This window comes from Channa argus, chromosome 15, assembly GCF_033026475.1.
Source record: "Channa argus isolate prfri chromosome 15, Channa argus male v1.0, whole genome shotgun sequence".
NCBI lineage: Eukaryota > Metazoa > Chordata > Actinopteri > Anabantiformes > Channidae > Channa > Channa argus.
Genome location: NC_090211.1, coordinates 11,163,880 through 11,187,798, shown reverse-complemented (window position 1 = coordinate 11,187,798; position 23,919 = coordinate 11,163,880). Strand labels below are relative to the sequence as shown.

The 23,919-nt window shown below is 38.7% G+C and overlaps 1 protein-coding gene across 2 annotated transcripts in view; it reads left to right on the top strand.

The window, feature by feature from the left end:
- The first annotated feature begins 5,488 nt into the window (after positions 1 to 5,488).
- The window catches only part of olfm2a (olfactomedin 2a), a 40,223-nt gene continuing 21,792 nt past the window's right edge, over positions 5,489 to 23,919 (top strand). The window contains exons 1-2 of one of the 2 annotated variants that reach the window (XM_067478231.1): positions 5,489 to 5,938; positions 12,369 to 12,494. In XM_067478231.1, the coding sequence (XP_067334332.1) occupies positions 12,471 to 12,494 (24 nt within the window). In that variant the 5' untranslated portion in view covers positions 5,489 to 5,938; positions 12,369 to 12,470. The remainder of the gene's footprint in view (positions 5,939 to 12,368; positions 12,495 to 23,919) is intronic. The other variant, XM_067478230.1, reaches the window with a different exon arrangement.

The following is a 23,919-nucleotide window of genomic DNA, read 5'->3' as shown; positions in this document are numbered from 1 at the left end:
GCTGGAGCTTGTGTTGAACTGGCTCTATGTTCCTGCCAGTTTGTGTCTCCCCTCGTTTTTTAAATTTCTTCATTGATTCAGCAACATGACCAGGCTGCCGTGCCATTCCACTAGATGATGACGGATGGCGTTTGCTGAATTATGGTGAGACGCAGACATGAACCATGGCAAAGCCTCCTTGCAGAAACTCCAGCTGAACCTGAGCTGTCCTTGCCTGGGTTACCTTTGTTATGCACAGGTAGTAGAGTGAGACAGCTCAAGATAGGGTGTGAAAAGCCACGGGTAATTCCATCTTCAGACAACCATTGGGGGGTTTCACACCTTCTCCTCTAGATACTGTGGCGAACATTGCTATGGCAACTGAGTGCTCTCAACCTTGTGACCCAATGTTTGGAGCGCCATCCCCACCACTAACTTGTTTGGTATTATTCCAGGTGCTCAGAGGAAAATACATAAGGTTTTTCTCTATGGAGAATTACAGAGCTGCTTCTGTCTTTACATTTATCTGATAGGAAAAACTTTAAAATAGACATTTTATCTGCAAGAGTAATAGCTTTTGATAAATTTTGCCATAAATGGAGTTTAGAGTTCACACTGTTCAGAAAGCCTTTGCCTAAAATCTTTTTAATTTTTTAAGCTTCATATCTAGATTCACAATGACTTTCCATTAGTGAAGCATAAAGACAAACTCAGATAGTGAGTGAGTGTGTGCCGTTGCAGTCCATTTGGCTGTACAAAGACACTGCACTTTTGGGACAGCTGAATGAGGTGTTTTATGTTGTTTGTGCAGGTGTGAGTGGATTGGACATCAGGTAGTGTGACCGTCAATTGTGAGATGCATGGTGTTGTAATGTTTGTACAAAGCTTTCACATTGGCTTAGATCTGTTGCATTGAAGTAAATTTGCATGTGAGAGATTGTCTATGTGTCCTACAGTATTGTATGTGACTATTAATCAGTGAGTATCAAATTTAAACTAAAGACTGAGAAAACCAAAGACTGAGGACATAATCTCAATGCCTGACATTATGTCAAATGCCCACTGGACTACCTAATGTTGCCACAACATTATTGATATTTTCAGGAAGCATATAGCTTAATAACCCAGAAGCACCGGCAGCAGAAGAAACATTAAAAGGATCAATAACAACCACAAGGACATACTCCGGTTTTTGCTAGCTCCAATTGGACTGTCTGTGATGTCTGTGCAATGTACAGTAGTCACTCAATGGGCCTATGCATCAGTCTAATATTCACTGTCACCCATGAACAACACAATGCTCCTCTGGTCTGCGACAGTTCATTCTCAGAGCGTGTTTATAATTCTTCTCACGTTCCAATTACTTGAAGAGAATCAACTCCAGGAAATTGAAAATCTATATAATGATAGGCTTAGCAATGGTGGTTCAATACAAATAGTCCCATCTAAAAAACTGTGTTTTAATGCTTTTGAACCGTGCAATTTGACAAGCAGAGTGCCTGTAGGCAGTCAGACACAAACATTCATGCATAAGCGCACACCCACAGAAACCCAGAAACGCTGTTGGTTAAATCAAATTTAGTCCTCAGGCCACTTCAAAATAGTAGATATGTTGCATTGCCTCAAATATTTTAGCAACATAGAAAAATCCCAGATTAAGTCATAAAGCATGAAATACAATCAAACAACCACGAGTCATTAACATAAACACTGAGGGGGCAACCAAAAAGAGATGAGGTGTCAAAGAGACAAACACAAAGATGATAACTGCGAAGATGCAAAAACAAAACAAAAGCTCTGGAAAAGGACCAGAAATATATGAACAATTATGATTTAGTGCCTCGTCTGCCTAAAACAGTCACATGTGAGGCGACAGGAAAACAGAGAGATATTGGGATGAGAGTAGCCCTAAAAGCCACTTTTAACCTTTGTATGTGGTAAAAAGAGAAAAATGCTCCATCTTTGACAAACGGTTGATGCATTGCTTGCATTCAACTCAGAAACATGCCCAAGGTCTCTAAAGTCTGACACGATCAAGGATTGTACAGTAAAGTAGAATAAAAGCTTGGTGAAAACAATACCAAGGGATGGCAAGAATGGGATGTCTTTCTTGTATGTTATAGCCCACCCTTTGCTTACACTCAGCTATTAATTTCACCTCCTTGTGGTTTTTCCTGAGGGGAAAATAGATGGGTGTGCACCGTATCACTGAAGGTAGCAGCAGGGGTAGAAAATGTCTGTTGAACTGTACAGCTGAAATCCTGTCTGAATACCTTATGAACTAATTCTACTCTTGTAGGGGTTAAAATGATTGACAAAGTATAAAAGCTCAAACTCATACTAGACATGAATAAAATGTCATATCATCCAGTCATGATAAAGCTGCATAAGGAGCTCTTAACTCCAGAATAGCCAACCAAGTAAGTAATCTGTCACTGTCGTTCATACATTTGTTCTTTTTACTTTTCTTCATACTCTGCTATCTGCTCTATAAAGATAAATTCACCCTACTCCAACTTTATGTAAGATGTTTTCACAGTATGTGTGTAAGTAAAAATGCCTGTGTATAGAGAATATGACTGAAATTAGTATAAAGCTCTGATTGTTGATACAATCTGAGTAAGTGCTGATTACGACTATATACACCAGCGTATGGGTAATATACTGGTCTCATTTATTAGAGACAAGCAAAGATTAGCTACTGTAAACAATCACCAAAATAAAAAAATATCCTATTGAGCTCCAGCTGTGACTTCACACAAAAGGCATCTCCTCAGATCACTTTTGTTCAAAATATGACACATTCTGTTCGTTATGTATGTGGTGCTTTATCTTGAATTTGTCAAAAAGAAAATGTAGTGGGAGGACAAACCACAGCAGCAGTGTTTTGTCTTTGTGGCTACAGTTTTCTTGACACTCGCTGGTCACTAAAAGGATTCACCACAGGTAACATTTAGTGCATTTATATTTGTTTATTTTAAGTGTTTATTTTAAGCCAAGCTGTTGTTAAGGGGTGAGAAAGGGGTGAGATTAGAAAGCTTTTATGTTTTTCATGCCCAGTTTGGAAACGCCAAAGCCACAAATACAGCCTGTGAAAAAAAAGCAAGGAAATCAAAGGTCCACTCTTTCCATAAACATACATTACTTCTGTGCAGAAGGTGAGAACACCTAATCACAACTTCCCATGGCCTGGAAATTCCCCATTAGAATACCTAACAATTATTTAATTATCTCCATTAGCTACGGACATTCATTATCTTCACTGTAATAAGAATGGAAATAATTATTATCATTTCCCTAAACCCCAGAGAATCCCTTTAGTTTGGCATCTTCTAATTGGATATGCATCAGAGCTGAATTGATGGTATTAATGTAGACTTGACTGCCTATATCCTGATCTTTTGCAATACATACAGTTATCATTCAGAGATAGGCTTATTAGCAAGAAGATATTATCAGTGCAAAATGCCATGACTTTCCTGAGGTGTCTGGCGTCACAGGAAACATTTTGTGGTGTAAAAACTGTCACTGATAGGGTATTTCTACACTGTAAAAAACAATTTTCTTTAACTTAGTTTCACTATAAATGTTTTGAATAATGAGTCAGACATAAAAATGAACTCAAAATATCTGTTTATTAAGCCAGAAATACTTAATAAATATTAAAATATTTTATTAGCGATATTTTTCATACTAGTGAATACATTTTTATCTTAATAAACAACGGAATAATAAAACACAATTTTCATATTAACGTTCGTTTTCTGACGATAATAGACAATAAAGTCTATAGGCAGTAGTGCACAGACAGTGCCTGCACAGAAACTTTAGTACATGTGCAGTGGGGCACACAATGAGGAAGAAGTCCCAGAAGACAGAAACAATATTTAGTATAAGCAACATAATTTGTTGAGAGCAAATAGGAATTGTTCTCTATACTTGTTCTCTTGTGGACCTGAAACATCGTCTGACGAAGCCCGAGGACTGTTACAGTCCAAATGAAAATTGATATCTGGCCAAGCACAGATCAAATAACTGGATTGTGCTCCTCCAGTTTTATCACAGATGCTTTGGTGGCTGACTTGTATGGATTTGGGGTATCTCAGAATAATTAATTCTCAAAGATAGGGTATGACATGCAGTAAATATCCTCACTCAGACTCAAATTCTTTATTTGACTCTGTGATTGATGTTGTATGTTGTCCAACTATTTGGCTTCACCCAGACTGCCCAACCCTATCGTTGTGTAAATGAGAAACCTTACTTTTATAATCAGGGTACGTGGTCTTCACAGGTAGATTTCTCCTTGAAATATGCAGCTGTGTTTTGTCTCTCTGCCTGCCTGTCTTTCTCTCTTTGTCAAAAATAAGAAAGAAAAAAAAAGGCAGGATGCAGCATATTTCTCAACCTTATATTTAATTTATTGGACAATCCCTGTACAGTAGGCCAGTAATGGGTATGTGTTTTTCATGTTTTGGTGAAATGATAAAGCAGCTGTTGAGGTTGGTCACGGGATCTGTGTAAGCTGCAACAATTTCAATTTGCAGTGTACTAAAAATGCTCAATTGTTTTTAATTAACGTTGTGCTATTGCTACTCCACTTTGCAGTCTGGCTTTTCTTTCCACTGTCATTGCTGCTTGTGTCTAATTACTGTATGCTTAGTTTTTTCAAAGGTTATGCCAGGGATATAAGTGTTACTGTCACTTTTTCTTTTTAAATGTTATCTGACAATAGTTTGCAGTTAAATCCAACTGATGAAAACAACCAATATGGTTTTGTGTATATCAGTTTCAGGCATTACAAATGAGGTTCTCCATATTTTCTCCTCATAAAACACTGTAAAATCAGATTAGATCATAAGCTCCTAGATGATAGTAATGCTGACTGCTCAAGAAACCTGGGCCAGATGTTATCAACCATGCATATTCTTAAATATATTTTTTTAGTGGTTAACAAGAAAATAGCAGAAATTAAAGTTAATATTAAACGGAAATATGTTCTCTGCCTTTGTGATTTTAGGTGCTTCTTGGGCACCTGCCAATAGAGGAAGCAGAAACAACAATCCAGTCTGTGATTCATTATGAACTGCACTGACTTTAAGTAAATGAAAATAATTTTGCTTCCGTTCTTGCAGCATAATGATTTCAGCAGTATGAATTACTAGTGTGTTGTTGCTTTTAGTACAAATCATCATAAATACAGTTTTCCAATCTTTAGGTAACTTTTTAGCAAGCTTGATTTATTTCCTATCTATCTATCTATCTATCTATCTATCTATCTATCTATCTATCTATCTATCTATCTATCTATCTATCTATCTATCTATCTATCTATCTATCTATCTATCTATCTATCTATCTATCTATCTATCTATCTAAAGCTGGGCTCTATCACGCTAAATTGTACACACACGCACTCGCGCACGCACGTACGGCCTATCTTGGCTGCTTTAGACTCGTACTTCTTTTAGAGCGCTCCGATAACACATAGACGTGCTGCTCCTAGCGTCGGCACCTTGCAAGCACAGCAGTCACCTTCCAACCTCTGCGACTCTCCTCCTCTCTCCTCGCTCAGTCGCAGTTATTTTGCAGGACGGATGGGAACACGGACTGTCTGCTTTGCCCGGTAACAGCATCTGAGGAGTTTTCCACACTGGGTGATCGGACCGTTTGATTTTGCTACCCGCAAAAGAGTCGGTGCTCCACAAAAGACACGCGACTTGTCGCTATACCGAGCCAGAGAGGTTCTGCCGTGCGTCCTGGTGATGAGGTTGGTGGCGCACAGTCGACACAGCATTAAAGGAATTCCTCTGTATCTGAAGAAACCGCCCCAGTAAGAGGCGAGAACTGGGGGAGAGCCTCGGAAACCGGTGTCGGCTGGGACGCTAAGATTTCGACTAGGATGCATCTGTTCAGTGCTATGTTTCTACTTGTGATGTTAGCTGTCATGCCCTGTGAGGTAAGGAGTCCAGAACAAACGCTTGCACGCAATGAGTAAGCATTGTTCAAAAGTTCCCCAAACAGTGCTGATCTCCCGCATGTGAATTGTAACGCATTTCGGGTAATTTAAGTAAGAACCAACGCCTTGAAATGTTTTTTTTTTTTTTTTTTTTTTTAATCGGGGGGAAGTGTTAAATCAGCACCAATACTATAGATGGTGCAGCATTAACAGGCAAACCGCTATTGTTACAAAGGTGTCTCCTGTTAGTACGTAACCCGGTGTTAGAGAAGCAACTGCATCGTGTGTGGAAAGTTCAATAAGCAGAAAAGAGCTATATTTGTCGGTAAAGCCTCGTTCACCGGGGTTTTATTCCGGGACGTGATCGCTCGTGTATTTTAAGATTAACATAAATCCTGATGAAATTTATAACAGAAATTACAATGAATAGATACAAAAATGCATCAGAAGACTGAGGAACATTTAGAATACATAACATTGTCATAACACAGGTTACATTATCCCTTGCTATTTCTGAGAGTTCTGATGCCTCTGATGCCCTGGAGGTCGTTATTTACAGACCTTCCTGTCTACCGCTACAACACCGACACAGAGGTCCAGGGGGTCCCCGATAAACACTACATCTGATAGCACTGACTAAGATGAAAGAACTGGACACTGAACAGTACCACTGACATTCTCTTTAAAGGGTCTCTGTGTTATTTGTCGCTGTGAATACAAAGAATTTGTAATTAGTGTTTCAGACCAGCCCCAACAATAGTAATAGATCCTGGAGGTGTGTGATGTGTGTGAGTGTTTGGCGTGCTTTGGTGCCTGACACTCGACAAAAGCCATGTCTGTTTGGGGAAAATGACAAGCTGTGATGTGACAGTTGTGAATTGCAGTGAAGGACGGTAAATTATTTGACCCAGAAAAGCTTTGAGTCAAAGCAAGAGCATTTGAACTTGCAGGGGTTCAGCTGGTCAGGATACATGCAGTGTTGAACATAATCCATCTCAGATTATAAAGTGCAGTGTCTGCTGTTAAAGTAGCCGTTATTGGCCTTGGTTTTTAGGAGAGCATAAAATAGCCAACTATCTGTTAGTTGGGATGCGCCGTTTCGCACCTCCAGTTGCATGCGGCACTATATTCAGGACCGCGGACAGCGCCGTGTCGCGACTTGGGTTAAAAACAGCAGTCTGAGTCAATTTAGCACCACAGACAGCGCCTCCTTCTACGTTGGCTACGAGTATCACCATTTGGCAAAAGCCACCAGACAGATCACAGGGCCTTACAGAAAACAGTGCTACAAATAACATCTGCCAAGATGCTAAACAAATGCAACAACAAAACATGTGTGATCAGCCCTAAGTATAAATTGTCAAACTGGCTTTATGATCACATTTTGAAACAAAATATCTCGATCAGCAGGCTTTAGAGATATTGAAATGGTTGCAAGTTAAAATAAGAAAAGAAAATATTTAAATAAAACCTCTAAGGCCCCATACAACACAAGCTGGATGTAACCATTATTTTGAGGTCGACAGACTATGCGAAATCACCACCTATAATTACTTAATCAATTATAATTCCTAATTTAAGCCTCTATCATCCGATCTTTCAAATTCTGCAGTACAATTAATTTCTTTAAATAAAATGTTGATGCAAACTTGTCTGAAAGATGAATTACTGGTGTTTAATTAACAATAACGCGGTAACATGTAGGGACAGTAAAGGCCACATGTTACAGCATATCAGTGTGTAAGACATGTGTCATGCATACAGGGAGTGGACACTGTTGTTGACCTTTAATAGAAGTAGAAATTACATTGTATTTTCAGTTAAATGGAGGCACACTGGTGAACAGGCTTTACTGTAAACCTGTTTTTCAGGCACAGTGTATAACAAGTTACACATGATATGACTTTTTAGGTTTCCAATTACAATAAAAACATCCCTAGTTGCATATTTGCCACCGTGAATATGTGTTGATGTGATTATTTAACCCCATTTAAATTAAACGAGTTATTAGTTTATTAGGTGCCTAATTAATTGCCTAATTAAAACCCAAGTCAAAATCAAACAATTTTTAAAAATCTAATGTAATAACTAATTTTACCAATTCTGGTGAATATGTATTTTACACATTACAGCCTTATAAACATTAAAGGCCTTCACTGATTTTGAACTTGCTTCTTTTGGTTCTAGTTTGGATAGTACATGCACATAAATACCAATAAACTTCCCTTTGACTTTCCTATATCAATATCTCTCTACTTCTAACTGAAATACGCCTCTGGATGACATCAATTGTAGGAGCCTTTAGTTCAGATTATGTCATCTTGTTGGTCATACTATGAAGTTTGTGATCATAGTCAACCTGCTTTTTCAGAACTCTCCCAGATGAAATCATCTGAACTCCTAATGATAAAAAAAACTCCTCCTGGTGATGTCATCTGGAGGATTTGTTCAATTAGAAGCAGGGGAATGTTTTAATATAGTGAAGTCAGAAGAAAGCTTAAAAGCATTAATGCACATTTACAAATTAAAGACATAGAAAGCAAGTAGAAAATAAACACAGTACTGGTCTCCAGTAAATGAAAGAATAAAAGCCCCTGTTAAAAACTTGGAAATGTAAAAAAAAGGAAAGGAAAAAAAAAACACTGAAAATGCAGCAGATGACTTACTATCATGTCTCAGACATGATAGTGGGTTCGTACTGTAATTGGCCTTAGGGGAAAATTTTTTGTAAATGTTTTACATTAAATATTTAAAGGGCTGAAAGAAAATGTGATACTACCCATCTCCCCTAGATTGCACTGCAAACATAAAGTATTGATGACTTCTTGTGTATTTACTACAATGAGGGTAAAACATCCAACCACTGGAGTTGAGACATTCCCATATTTTTAGTCACAGTCTCAACACAGGCCTGTATGAAATATTCACAAGGATTTAATGAGTCAGATGCACTTCTTCTTTCACCACATGTGTTTGTTAAGTACCCATAAAGCCCAGGGGTCCTTAGTGCTACTGATACATATGGGCACCTGCTTGACCTTGGCACAGATGTTCTGCTATGGTGTACAGATCCAGCGGGGCATGGCATGATGTCATTGCACAATCATTTGTATGTGTTTGTGGATTTATGAGAAAGGTTTTTACTATATACCAATAGGTGGTATGGTAGACTGCACATATTTAGCTATTTAGCTGTTGGCTTCTAGATTAATTACATAAAGTACAAAGCCTTCTGTATTACTGGAGATCTAAGCCCCAAAACACCTTCTACAAAGTTTATTAGAGATGTCTAAAATATAATCATTTAAGAATCATCCAGTAAATACAAGGCAACTGTCTTCTCTGAATGTACCAGACATTTAAAGAATTTGCTCTAACAGTCATTTAGCAAAATGTACATCTTGTTCAGTGAACCTTATATCATTATTTCATAAAATCAAAGCTTTCAAATGATTAGAAATGATATTACAAATGATTGCATGTACTACATATAACAACTGTCAATTAACAATGTGAAATTATAATGTGTTTTGGATTTGGAAATTTTGGATTATGATGTTTTTTTGTGAGATGTATTTTTAAGCATTCTTGATTTAGTTTTTTATCACTTTTTCACATTGTAATGTTAACACACTACACAACATAATTGAATAATAAAAAAGGAATATAATTTACTGCATATACAGTAGAAAGAGACAAATGATAGCTATAAGAAAATTTAATGTTATGAATATCACATATTATTGCAAAGAGGTGACTTGACATTTGGTTGATAATAGTTGTCCTAAATTGCTGTGAAAAATCTAATTTTGTTAACACAGATTTGAGATGTTTTTAAAAAAAGAAAAACATGCGCAGATTACCAAGACCCCTGTTCCACTTATATCCTTGTCCAGCTTTCAAACTGTGTTCATAAGCATGTTGGAGCATCAGACAGATGATGTAATTTTGCCCAATCGCACAAAAGGTTCCTTTTGTTTTGTTTTTTGCAGCAGCTCAGTCTCTGCTTTAGTTTTAAAAAGATTCTTTCATGTACTCGAAAGATGTGCATTTGTTTTTGGAGGCAAAAAAAAATTGTTGCAGTCCCACTGGAGCAAGGAAATGCCAAGGGAATTACATTATTGGTTTAAGATGTCCGGCCTCAAAGACTCCCAACTCTGCTTTAGAGTGATAGAAATTAGCACTTACTTTGGTGTTTTTCTGTTCAAACATCAAGTGCAGTTGGGGGAGAAAACCTAATTGCTTGTCATTCTCAAACTGGGAGCCAGAACCCTCTGCAACCAAATGGGCAGATTTTTCAGTAATTTATTAGATCCCTTCTCCCACCAGGGATCACAATAAACAATCAGTTTGAGCAGACTACCACTTTGGACCTTGTTAAGTTGTGTTTCCTCACTCTAGATTGGTGTGATGATTGCACCAGGAATTCACTCAGCCAGGGTCGATTTATAGCTTAGAGGCAAGTACTGTAAAGGAACATGCACTTGTAAATCATGTTCCTGTTTAAAACATTATTGATGAACAAGCGTTTAGTTTATTTAAACTAGTGGTTTTATTGACGCAAATAAAGTTATAATGATGCTATATTGAGAAGATATTAATAGCTACATGTCAGTTATTAACCAGAGCAGCACTTACTGAAGTATATTAGCTAAGATTCCACCTACAAGCAACAAAAGTGATGCAAGGCAGTAAGCTGGTCTAATGCTGATGCTATTTACCACGCCTCTACATGTGAGCACAACAAGGACAGGCATTAGCTCAATCAGAAGTGGGGAGGACAAACAGCTGGGTTGGCTAGTGTCCAGTTGAAACAGCTTTAAACAGTCCGCTGACCTAGCACTGACCTTTTGGCCAAAAATCTCTTTTCTGTTGCCAGACCAATGAGAGCAGCAAGCATGATAACAATAAAAATCCTCCCCTAGACATGAGTGTGAATGAGCCACTTGTGGTAAATTTCTGTCCTCGTCTCAATGCCAATAGCCTATTACATAACAATCTCAACAAAACATCCAAGAATGAAAACAATGTAAAATCAGTTTTAAAAAAATCTCATTTTTGCCATTATTAATAGTGAACCTACTTGCTAAAAGCTTTTCAAAAAATACTGAAAGATGAGTATGTGAAGCATGGTGTCACATACGAACAGACATGTCAGTCTACTTTTCCCAGGAGAAAGGACACTTGGTAGACTGGAGTCTGTTGAAGTCAGCCGAGCGGCAGCCTAACCTCTACCTAGAGAATTAAACAAATGAAAAGCAGCAGGAACAGGGGTGTAAATCTGCCAGTAAGAGGCAAAGACACACAGTCAACTGTTAAAATCACCTTGCTCTGCTATGACAGGTCCATTGCTTGTCTGAATTATTAACACTGCGTGCCCACATGAGCTCATGTAATTAAAAATCAAGTGCAACACATACACAACTTCTAATACAACTTCTAACACAATTCTAATACAAATATACTACATTCTCTGTTCATCTCAATTTTTAAAATTAATAATGTTAACTTAAATTAACTAGAGAAATGACATAGCCATGTTTCCTTAGTAAGTGAAAATAATATGCGAGATAAGTGTAATTTTCTTGTTCCTTGTTTTTTTTTTTTGTTTGTTTTGTTTTGTTTGTTTTGCTGTTATATAAGATAACCCACATTGTGTAATTTCTGTATTGTCTGTCAGTTAGTAACAATTGTAATGAGCTCGATGTGGGTGAGTAAGTGAACGGCCAGGGTTAGATTAGCCACAATGCATGCATCCACCTTCATGCACTCTCCATTAAAATACAAAGGTGCTGCTTATCAATCAGCCAAAAATAATAAGGTTGCATTATGTTTGATTCAATGCTGCTTGAAGAGATTGAATAGCATGTGCTTGTTTTATGCCTGATTAGGCTAGAGCTCAAATCAGTGCACGATAATGACACCACAACGTGTGAGTCAGAATGATACAACTGTAAAGAGATTATTTCATAAAAGAGATACTACTCAAGAAAGTGGGCTGGAGCACAAAGAGCTATTGAGTTTGTGCTGTCCACTGTTCCCTCCCTCATCTTAATGCTTTCATGTAGCCTGCTGATGTGTTTTTGTGTTTGTTGCTATTGGTGATTTCAAAATACAGTGACAATGTGGGGACCCACTTGCTGGCAACAAAAACTTGCTTCTCAGAATCTTTAATATTCAGGTTAAGCCTTGGTTGCCTTAAACCGATAAACATGTTAAACAAGTAATGTTTATGGTGAGGAGTTATGACAAGCCAAAGGAATATCTGAGTATATTTTTTCATAGGCAACAAGCTTTGTTTGTCTGTGTGAGTGGTTTGGATTTTCATGATGATGTACCTGTTTCTGGGTCAGTTTGCTAAATGTGGTCTGTACATGACTCACAGAGGTGATATTAGCGTGTGATGATGGCGTTTTTTTTTTTTTTACAGTGCAGCTCGGGGTGAAATGGGTGACTGATTTTACTACTGCAGTGCCTTAGATGAGCCAGGAAGGCATGCAGCAGTCTGCGTGGTAATTGGTTAACAGATGTGATGTTGGGTACAGAAGCATATCAGGTCAGTGGCCTGATGCTCAGATGAAGACTGTGTCCCCGTCATGTTTGCCTCCTAAAGTAGAGAGTGTGTGTCAGCATGACCTTTGCTTTCCAGCTGGAATGCCCTTTTCCAAACAGGTACATATAGTATGCAAACACACATGACCTTCTTACCTGAAAAAAATCAAAACACAAAACACTGTAAATAACATATTGCTGTTAACATATGCAGCAGTTGCCATAAGAGTCTTTTCTAGCATTGTAGACTAAATGTCACAGGGCCTCTTGCTCCCAACTGATCAAAAATGCTACAGACATTTTTTTCTTTTAGCTCTGAAATCATCATCCTCAGTACCTATTGATGCTGTTGAAACTCTGAGCACATACAGGAAGTATTTTTCACGTTTCAAAGGACAGGAGGCACTCTGAGATTGTCAAAGTCACATTAGAAAGTCTGGTAACCTTGGTGTTTAGTCCAAGCTTTAAATGGCCACTTACTCATTCATAGCCACAGTCTGACCACTATACTTATGCTCCAGGGTTGTGTGGGCTCTAAACGGCCTCTGTAGCTGTTCTCTGTCTTGTGGAGAACCCATTGGCTTATGTCCTAAAATGACCATTAGCTATCCAAAAACTAAGCTGGCTAACTCTAGGGCAGCTTGTAATCATCATTAGAAAAGGCCCTAAAGGTGTTTGGGACTGAGTACTAAATACTGTTTGGTCCAGAGCTTTCTCATTTATACAGACATGATTACCTGCCCGCTAACCAGCAATAAGCCTTAAACTTATAAGTATTACTTTCCAAATGATTACTTTCCAAATGTACAGAAGAAAAGATTCACACGTGTCCTCTTTAATCCTCTAATGTCCCCTTTTAACTCTTATTCTCTCTTCCAGAAATTTCATAATTTCAGACTGATGCACAAATGCTTTCTGAAAATATTCAATGTTTTCAGGTGAAGGATAGGCCGATATTTCTATGATGTCAACAGTGCATGGAAAGATCAGCTTGACTGGTGGGATAACTATCATTCCTATATCACATTCTCTCCCCCACTTTCTCTCTTTCCTTCTGTGTGAGGGTGCTGGAGGGACTCCCAGAGGTTTAGTTCTGTGACTCTAAGCAAGAGTGACAGTTCCCTGACAACACCCAGAACAGGCACACACATGCACACGCACGCGCAGTCTGCCGTTCACATACACATTGTCTTTGTCTCCCTTTGTCTGTCCCCTTTGCACTCTAGTGCACAAACATGTCAGCACTTGGATCCATAGCAGACAAAGAGCCAAACAACACGTGGTATCAATACCAACACATCAGAGCTGAAGTTATTAAGCCTGTCAGAAGGAGTGATAGATGCCAAGACATGCTTAATCATCTGGTCAGTGTTGGACACACTGCCACCAGTAATAAGGGTTACAACACATGTTACCTTAGTAACTGCCAACATTGGGCTCATCTAGTGTTTTTTTTTTTTGCATCCATCTGCTCTTTTTTTGCATTGCAGTAGGCACCTCCTGACCAGTTTTCTGTACGACCTTGCTTTTCCCTGCTCGATGAATCTTTTATGAGTCTGGCAATGTGGGTTTCTGTGTAGAAGATTGGAATATAAATATGGCTGTTGCGCCTAGAGCTTCTCTTCCCGCTCTGATACAAAAGCTTTCATAAGACTTAGCAGATTGGGCAAGCTGCTACTTGAACGGTGCTCTTCACATCTTTTCGCTTTTATCGGAAGACACACACATCCCATATCAGAGGGTGTTATACGCTCTCAAACCCTGGACATAGATTTTGCCTCCACCTGCTCATTCACATGGCTAGATAACATACCACACTCCTGGGAAATCTTGTTTCCTTAAAAGGGGAGTTGTTTTAATGTCAAATACTTATTCTGGGTTTATGCACACCACAGTTATATGAACTGATCAGAACTGAATGAGAAGTTATAAAATGTGAGTAAATCACACTACTTACTACTCTTCTCTCTCTATAATCTTTTTTATTCTACTTTGTCTGCATCTCCTGTTATACATGCTCATTGCTACCTTTATTCCAGACAATCCTCTCTTCACCACCATGTGTGAGTGTGACAGCATTGCCTCCTATGTTGAAAGCTAACTCAATTGCAGGGCTTTCATTTTGGGCAATGAAGGATGAGAGCTATGCTGCGCAGCAGAAGCGGGTGGCAAGAGGAACCATTTAATCGATGTGTTTTCTGCGTGGCACTGTCACAGCCACTCAGTAGGGCCATTGATGAGGGAGGCTCACTCTCACTGCGCCAAGGCTTAAAGGCTCCAGTCAGGGAGGCGTGGGAGCCCAGCAGACACCAGACATTGTTGCATATCAAGCAGGCTGGAAGAGCTGGTCTTTGCAGCCCCATGCCGAGTAAGGTAGAGAGGTCCTTTGACAGAGACTACATATAGGAGAGGGGTGATAAGGTGCTCCAGTGGAAGACATACAGTCCTAAATGACATTATGCTTCCTAACACCCTTAAGATTTCTCCAAGTATACAAAACATAGGCAGACACTAAAATGTGTGATACTGGGTGTGGACACACCAAATCTTGTGACAGAGGAGTCACCACTAGAAACTATCTAGTTAACTGCTAGTTCAGTAGCATATTACAGAAAACATAAGATGGAATTATCTTTATCATTAGTGCTGATTACATTTTACTGCATGAAATCTAATCTAGCTTTGATGGATTACAGAAAATTAGAGGGATCTGATGTAATGTGCTGAATCGTGTATTCATTTTTCATAGATCAAAAGGCTAGTTGTAAGGAAACATTTTTAATATGAGCTGAGAGTATTAAAGAGTACGTCGTATCCCTTATACTTTTTAGAGTATTGACTGAGTGTACAAACAAACATGCCTTTGAAATGGTTGCCTCCGACACCCAAAGACAGTCTTTACAAGAACAATGTATATTTCTTCTATATTCTTAAGAAAGCATTCCCTCTTGGCAAGGATTATGCCAATGTGAATAAATCATGCATAACTACAAAAAGTGCTGTACTCTTAATGATTTATGGATAAACACAAATATAACTTGCATTCATTAATGCATACACAATAGACAGATGGTGTGAACTGAATATGCTGTGGTGATCAAGGCTGGTGGCCAGTATCAGAGTAGAAAGTGAGAGGATGTGGCCTGAGTTTGAATTAGTGTCCAGTGGGGTAGCTGAGCATGGCAACATGCCTGGGAAGTGAATGATAGGGAAAAAGACTGAAGAAAAAAACTGTGGGGTTTCTGGAACTGAAAACCGGAGATTGTGAGGCAGGGATAGAGGGAGAAATAGACAGAGAAAGTGCCTTCTGACTGTGCCTGTCGGGTTATTATATCTCCCATACTAACCAAAAGGAGAATAATAATTAGAGGCCAATCGCTTCATCACAGTGATTTTATACCACTCACTGGCACTGACACTCCTTGCAGATCATCTTTAATTAGGTCCACATCACTTAATCAATACGACCGCGACCATGACAAAACAATGGCATGTGCATCCTGTCGCACAGGCAGTAGAGATGCAGAAAGCAGAAAGGATGAAGTGTTGACAGACAATATGAGAGAATAAAATTATACAGAGTGGCATTTCTGTGGGAGAGGAAAAACAAACGACATGCTCTGATAAAAACCTCTTCTCATTATGATTATAATCTCCACTTGTTTATCTTCCTGCATGTTTGTTAACTTGCAGATGTGTAACAAGATCTGATATACAGCACAGCATATCAAATATAGACACCTTGCTGAATTACATGGTAAGAAAAGCAAGCCTGGTGTTTGCTTGTCGGAGCCGAGTCTTGGTTCCAGTTTATATCAGGCTGTAATCATTGTACTATTATGTCAGACTATGATATGGAACCTAATGCAATGGTACCGGCTGTATTTTTAAGCAGCAGAGCTGAGTGCTTCGGCCACACTAATGGTGATGTGATGAATAGGTAGTCAGGTCTCTCTCTTTAAGCCTTAGTGCCTCAGGCTACTGTCCCTTTTAGGCCCAGCTCCCATCTCTTACTCCTCTTAGTGAGAGTAGCAGCATGCAGTGAGCTGGTGCAGGGAACTTCAGAGAAGAGTGCTTCTTACTTGTCAGGCACATCTTTCTACAGTACTTCGTATGTTCTGGATCTCCCCTATATGTGCAGGTGCCACGTTTACATATGTTTTGATGCAAAAGGGCATGAACATATGGGAACAGTTAGACTTAGTGCAAGCTGAGACAGATGTGTACCTGTGCATAATATTAGATACTTAAGAGAGGACTATGGAGATAAGCTGTAGTTTCACTGAACAATAAAGAGGACATTAGGAAATGTATCTTACTATGGACTGCAACAGATGGGATTGTAGAGTCTATAATATACATATGCCTTTGGTTTTTAAATGAACACAAACACTGTTGTGCAGAGGTGGGCCATTGCATGGGTGTCATTAATATTTAAATATTGTTTTAATCTGTGGGTGGCAGAAATGTCCCCAGAATGTGTTATCCACTAAAGCTTATTATTAAATTGTATTTCTGTCATTCTAATCTCCTATGTGTAGAGGTTGGTTTTTACTTTGGATGCATTCTTCTTGTTGACTGCCATGTCTTGAAGACAGCAAATGTAAATATTTATGTGAACAATTAGCAAAGGAAATGCCTCCTTCAGGGAAAAATTATCTCCCGTTCCCTCCTTGTGCTCCACAGAATATGAATGATATGAATGGAAGGGATGGCCTTTCTGAAACATTATATCATCATAGATCTGTGTCGTGCTCAGAGTGAAGAGCTCACTGCACAACATCTTGCATTGACTGGAATCCTGCAAAGACACAGAATTACTGTTTATAGAAATCCACACTGCAACTGTTTGTGTATAACCCACACACAAACTCCCATATTTCCACACAGTGAATGTTATGTTTTGGTAGAGGAGCTGAATTTAAATATACCAAACACTCGTGCCTTATACATACTGTCTATTGCATCTGTTGCTGAAAGATCCAGCATGAAGATCCAGTGCAGTGCCCAGTGGTGAAGCACATGACTCTATGGCCACGTTGTGCTCTCGGGACTGCTCCACCTTCTTCCCACTCATAATACTTCTCATCTCACACTTGGCTACCCCAACAGAATATTGCCGCTTTGTTAGACTCAATGTGCAGATCTCTCATTTCAACTCTGTAAACTAATTTCCTCCAGTTTGTTGGTATTTCCCTCTCTGTTTGTTTTTTTTATCAGTGAGCGGTTGAGTGGCTCATTATTTTGACAGTGCAGCTGAGACTTTGCAGATGATGTGGCTCGAGTTATCAGCAGGGTGTTGGTGGTAGGTATAAGTTTGTGGGCTCACACAGGACTGTTTATTGACACTTTTTACTTTTTTAACCAGCTTGGCGAACGCCATAAAAGCAAACAGTGACAAGATTATTTGTATATCTACAAGTTCTCCTAACCATTTTTGCGTATAACTCCATGTGGCTGTAAATGTAATATTTAGTTAAGGGCTGTTTTGGGATTTCTCTTCACTGCACACAGTGCCTGTGTTGTTCTAATAATGTCTCACTAATTAAATGTTACTGCTTCTCTAAGCATTAATGACCTGAAGACAAAGGATACAAATGTAGGCTTCAGTGTAAGCTATGACAAAGTAGCTGGACAAGACTGCAGGCTTCTTTTGTCCCTTCATCACTAATGTACTGTACAGTATATAGTGGAGGGGTTATGGTCATTGTTTGCTCCTGAACATGTAGTGAGGAGAGTATTATAGCGTTTTGACAATTGGTTGCTGCAAACTCTCAGACATCCAGTCTGTAATTGGCAGGATCTCACCAACTCCTCCCAGGTCCTGTTAGTTTTGCTGTTGCAGACGTGGCAGAAAACAGACAAGATGTAAATTCATTACCTCAGGGAGTTTTAAATGCATTATCCAGCATTTTCTCGCACTCCCTCTCTCTGCATCTCCTAAACAATGTCTTTTTTATAACCTTTCTGTCCATTGCATTTGTTATTCTGTGGTTTACTTCCTTCTTTTGTTACCAACCACAATGATTAGCTAATCACTATTATATTTTCACATTGTGACTGAGTGACATTTGTAAATAATGACTCAAATGGAAGCCAGACATTCACACTTCGCCCTCTGGCTGTCTCTTTAGTCATCTAACAAGGAACTAGGTGCAGCACATCTAATAAAACACATCTAACATCTAAGCTCTCAAATGGTCTGTAGACGGGTCTGGACTCCACCAGCAATGAAACTGCAGCAGTGCAGAGATAGATTTAAAAATGTTCACAGAGCATCACAAATTGAGAAATGTTAGCAATTCAAAACATTTGTTTTATCCATTGTTTTATCTAAAACAGAGCAGCTAAATGAGGAAAAGTTGAAGGTGCTTATACCCAGTGAAAGTAAAGTTACCATCTGGGTGAAAAAAAAACCTTAGTTACTCTAATGGTGACAAGGCAGCACCACAAGTTCGGTGAAGGGCATTTTGAAAAGGCAAGTGGCCATGGGGGGCAGTCTCAATTAGCAGGCTTTGAGTCTCAGCTACCTTTCTGTTGGGTTGAAGACACCCAATTTACTGTCAGTAATTACTCCATTTTCACGAAAAGCTTATGCAACAGAGAGGAGGTTTGATTAGCTGGGTGTGACAAAAGGTCAGAACATGGTAGTGGCTGCTGGCTGTTGAATCTAGAAAAGGGTGCCTTTTGGGGGCCATTGGTAATCAGGTCAAAGTAGCCAGGAAATGATCGCAGTAATTGTGAATGTGTGTCTGTATGCGTGTGCATATGGGTGAGTGCTTCCGTGCATTTGGGCAATTTAACTGTGCACATTTGCCACAGGAAGTGCTGCACTGGGTCGTATTCAGCTGGTACTGTTGGCATGAGTAGGAGCAGAACAGTGGATAGAGCCATGCTGTTCGGCAGAATGCATGGCAGCTGATTGCCTCATGTAGCTCTTGTCTATTGCTTTGATCAAGGCTTTTCTTTAGCAGAACTCAAGCAAAATGTGGTGCGCTGCTTGTCTCTGATTGAGCTATCTGATACTCAACCATATACAGTTCATTCATACCAAATGGTCTATAAATAATAATGCATAAGCCCCCATGGACTGTCACGATTGTAATCAAGGGAGTAATCAGGAGCAATCCGCACTCCTATGAATAAACTTTGAATGGATGTTCCAGCAATATATTCATGAAGCTTCTGAGTACACTGAACTAAAATTTCTCCAATTCCATATTTGCGTAGGAAAAATATGGCAATGTATAAAATGTTTTGTATTTTAGCCACTTTAACTGCAGTTGTTCCTTTTTGTAGTAATTAAAAAGTAGATTTTTTCTACCTTGCGATCTGTCAGGGGGCCATAAAAAAGTGTTCTGCAGGCCAAATGGTTTAGAAGCTTGGGGTCAGTCTTGATCCTAGATATGCAGTCCTTCTGTGTATTGATAGTAATAATAATAATAATAATAGATATTTGAATAGATTTATATTGAATTCCATTGGTAAATTGTTGTTGGACAACTTCACAACGATAATGTGCAACTATGGCATTTTAGTGTCTTGTTCAAGGATTTTGACGTGTGGTCAAGAAAAACTGTGAATCCATTCATTGAGTTCATTGACAACTTCTCCACTATCTGAGCCACAGCAGCCCCTATTGTGATTATGCCCAATATTATGAATGTGTGACCTTGTCTGCAGGTTGGGTTGATTAGTTGGGTCTCTACTGGTTATAATGTGAACAGGCTTTAATGCAGTTAGGCACAATTGGGCACTGAACCGTTGGCAGTGGACCTGTATTGTTCCTTACATTCAGTTCATACAATTGTAACCATGTCACTGTAAGTTATGTGCATGTCAAAGTTCAACCAGAAAATTTCACAGATGAGCAGAGAGAAAGCGCTCATGCTCATTGCTCAATTGTACACAAGTATGGAAACGCTTTCCTACATGTAAACACATATACAGATAAAAAAAAAACATTAAACCATGAGCTTTAAATACACGCACAAAAAGTAAATACTCTAGGTCTAATAGTCAGATACATAATATTGTAAATTATTTTATTCTATTTTTGTTATTAGTTATAACCAAGGTTACCTACAGCCATGTAAGGTGTTCATGCAAACCCCATGTATCATATCATTATTCATATACTGTCAATCACCCTTCAATTGGACAGAGGCCCTTCTTTATCTACAGTGAATGCCCAATGTTTAAATTATTGAACATACTGAAATTGATAAAATGTGTTTGCTGTATTATGGATGTATGCAGGGGTTGAGTGTATACACAATAGTCCTCCTGTGGTCTCAGTCGCTACTTTAATGTTAAAGCCCAGATGAGTTTCTTTAATCAGGGGCCCAAAGGAGCTGTTAATAGATTAAACACTCCATGTTGAAAGCAAACTACTGTTTCTGCCTGCCTGAACCCTGGGGTACAGCCTATTTACGCCATTTAAATAGTTGCCATGGTAATAAGGTCATGCTTTGTTTAAACTGATTTTGATCTTGATATATTTAGAAAGCAGTGGGCCTCCATGTCCATCATCTAATTAATGAATTATGACTCAGAAAAATAGCCAGTATTCTTGGAGCCAGATAACTCCAGCATCTTTCAGAGCTCAGGCGGGGGCTCGTTTTTTCTGTTGCCTCAGTCATAACAGCTCTGCATCATTATGACGGAGGTCTGTGTATTTAGCTAAAGTGAAATTTGGCCCTATATCTCTATAACCAACTATGTGTTTGTGCTTTGTTAGAATATAGCTAGTGCTTGGTGCTTTCCGCTCCCCAGTGTTGTTGTCTCATACAGAGCTTGTCTCTATGGCCTTGGGGCTTTGTAGTGCTCTACTGCCATCCATGGGTGTCCACAAATGTTGCCATTTGTGTCATCGGTGGGCGTATTGACCATTTGAACTGAAAATGCCCTTTATAGAGCACACCTACAGGCTAGGAGCAGATTCTTTCTTTCTTTTTTTTATTTATGTTTATGATTAAGCACAATACCATGTCTATGTGAAAGCACCAAACAGCTGCATTTAAACATGTACAGTAGCACTTCCACAGTATTGTATCTACCAGTGCATATTAGAGTTCAAGGAAGCAACAAGACAGTTAAGAGCACCAGTGAAAGTGTATGATCTCAGAACAGAAATAGTTGATGCTAAGACACATCAGCGTCTGATATGATGCCATTGTTTTTCTCAGTGCCTGAGGGGCCAAGAGAGTCAACAGGCTGAGAGAGGAAGTAAGAGGAGTTAAAGGCTAAATAAAATTCATGGAGAAGGAGAACAAAAGAGAGCGACTTGGAGAATTGGAGATAATGACACAGCAGAGTAGCAGAAAAATGAGCCTGGCCAATTATTAGAGTAGAAATCATGGGGAATGGCTGTGAAAATTAATCAGAAAGGATTAAATTAATACAGGTTAAATGGCTGACTTCCTCTTTAGCTAACATTTAATGAATGCTTGTTCTGCCAACAGACTCTGTGATTAGACAGTTGATTGGCAGAGCCTAGAATCCTTTGAGGTATAGCTGCTTGTCCTCATCACGCCTATTTTTCTCATTCTCTATTTGGTCCATCACTTTTCAAAAGATGCCACCTGACCTCAACTTTATGAGAAGAATTTTAAGTTTTCAGGGACACTCCCCTTCATGTGGCTAATGTAAATACATACACGTTATCAATAATAGATTACGGGATATATTTAATTACAAGATGAAATGCAGACATTTAAAGAAACCTTTGAAAGAAGAAATGATTAGTATGAGTTTCTGGTGGAAGCCTTCATGACTTCAGTTACTGTACTATCAGCAGGTGAAACATGCACCCTGTATTTTCTTAATGGCATTAATAAACATAATCATCTATGTGCTCTATTAGAAAAAGCAGACAAGAGGGAGATAATACAGTTGTGTCAACTACTATTCATCCTTCCATCCATCTCTTATTTTCAACCACTTCTCCTGTTCAGGGTCATGGGGGGCTGTCACTGTGTAAGATGCAGGGTACGCCCTGCACAGTTTACCAGTCTATCTTAGGCCCAACACAGAGAGATGTACAAATTCAGACAATCCTATACACTCACAATCGCACCTACGGGCAACTTAGAGTCACCAATTATCTAACATTTACCTAACATGTTTTTGGACTGTGGGAAAGAACTGCAGTACCTGGAGGAAACCCACACATGCATAAGGAGAAGATGCAAACTCCTCACAAAAAAAAAAGCTGTGGCCAGCAGCTTGATTCAAACCAGGGACTGCCTGGCTGTGAGGCAAGATCACAAACTACTCCACCACTGTGTTGCCCTCCACTACTAAATATGAAGAGGACTGGGGGGAATTCACACATTAAGGTTTTTTTTTTAATGTTGTGAAATGCTAAAGAAATATGTTATTCTCTTTCAGAGTCACTGTATTTGAATTGGAGACAATTCAAATACAGTTCAAGTCCAGTCAGTCCAAACTAGTACTCTATTAAATGTCAAATGTGAAAAGACATAACTACCTGTTATGTTACTGTTTTACATCTGCTGACTATTCACAGTCTTGAACATTTATATTTAATGATCATAACACAGAAGGCTGGAATAAGCTCGAAGCATGAAAACTCAAAGCTTTTTATTTCAGGGTCATAATTATTCTCTACTGATAATTAGAAGAATCAGCTGTCTCAAACTGCTTCTACCTGTGTGTATGTTCTTACAAAAACCAATTAGAATTTTATGGGAGGACATTTATAAAAGAACATTAGGACATTTGGTCTTCCATTATCAAATATTTCATATAACTAATAATTGCATTAGGATTGATGTAAGGATAAAGTTCTAATAGTAAATGTTTTTGAGTAGGGTCAAAAACCTGCGTTATGTCAAAATGTCCTCACAAATGTAAAGGTTGTGTTTACTCCCTGTGCATTTTCTGTGTCATGCCATTATTGCATAATGCATTAAATCTGTTAATTAAACTCAACCAAACTGAGCCCCTGGAAGAAACAAGAAAATAAAACAGTATTGCGTTGGAATCATGGATCTCTTGTTCCATTTATAGCGAACTATCCACTATACATTTTGCCTAGTGGCCACAGTCACATGTGGTGACTTTTTAATTATCCAAGCAGCAAACACTTTTTTCATCTTTTTTTTTCACTGAGCCCTCCTAATTCGGTTAGAGGTTTTCATTAAGTAAGGTACTGGAGCTTGGTTACATACATATACAGGAGTGAAGGACATCTAGAGTATAGAAATGTTTTAATCTTTGCTGCCACCTTGTGAATTTGACAATTACTGCATTCTTGTAAATTGACGGATGTAATATATCAAAAATTAAAACTGACAAATTCTACAAATTATAAATTTAAAAATACCCTTCAATTTAATCACCATATTTTGATCTATTAGTTTTTGTATGTATATTATAATGACTTCATATGACCATGATAAAAT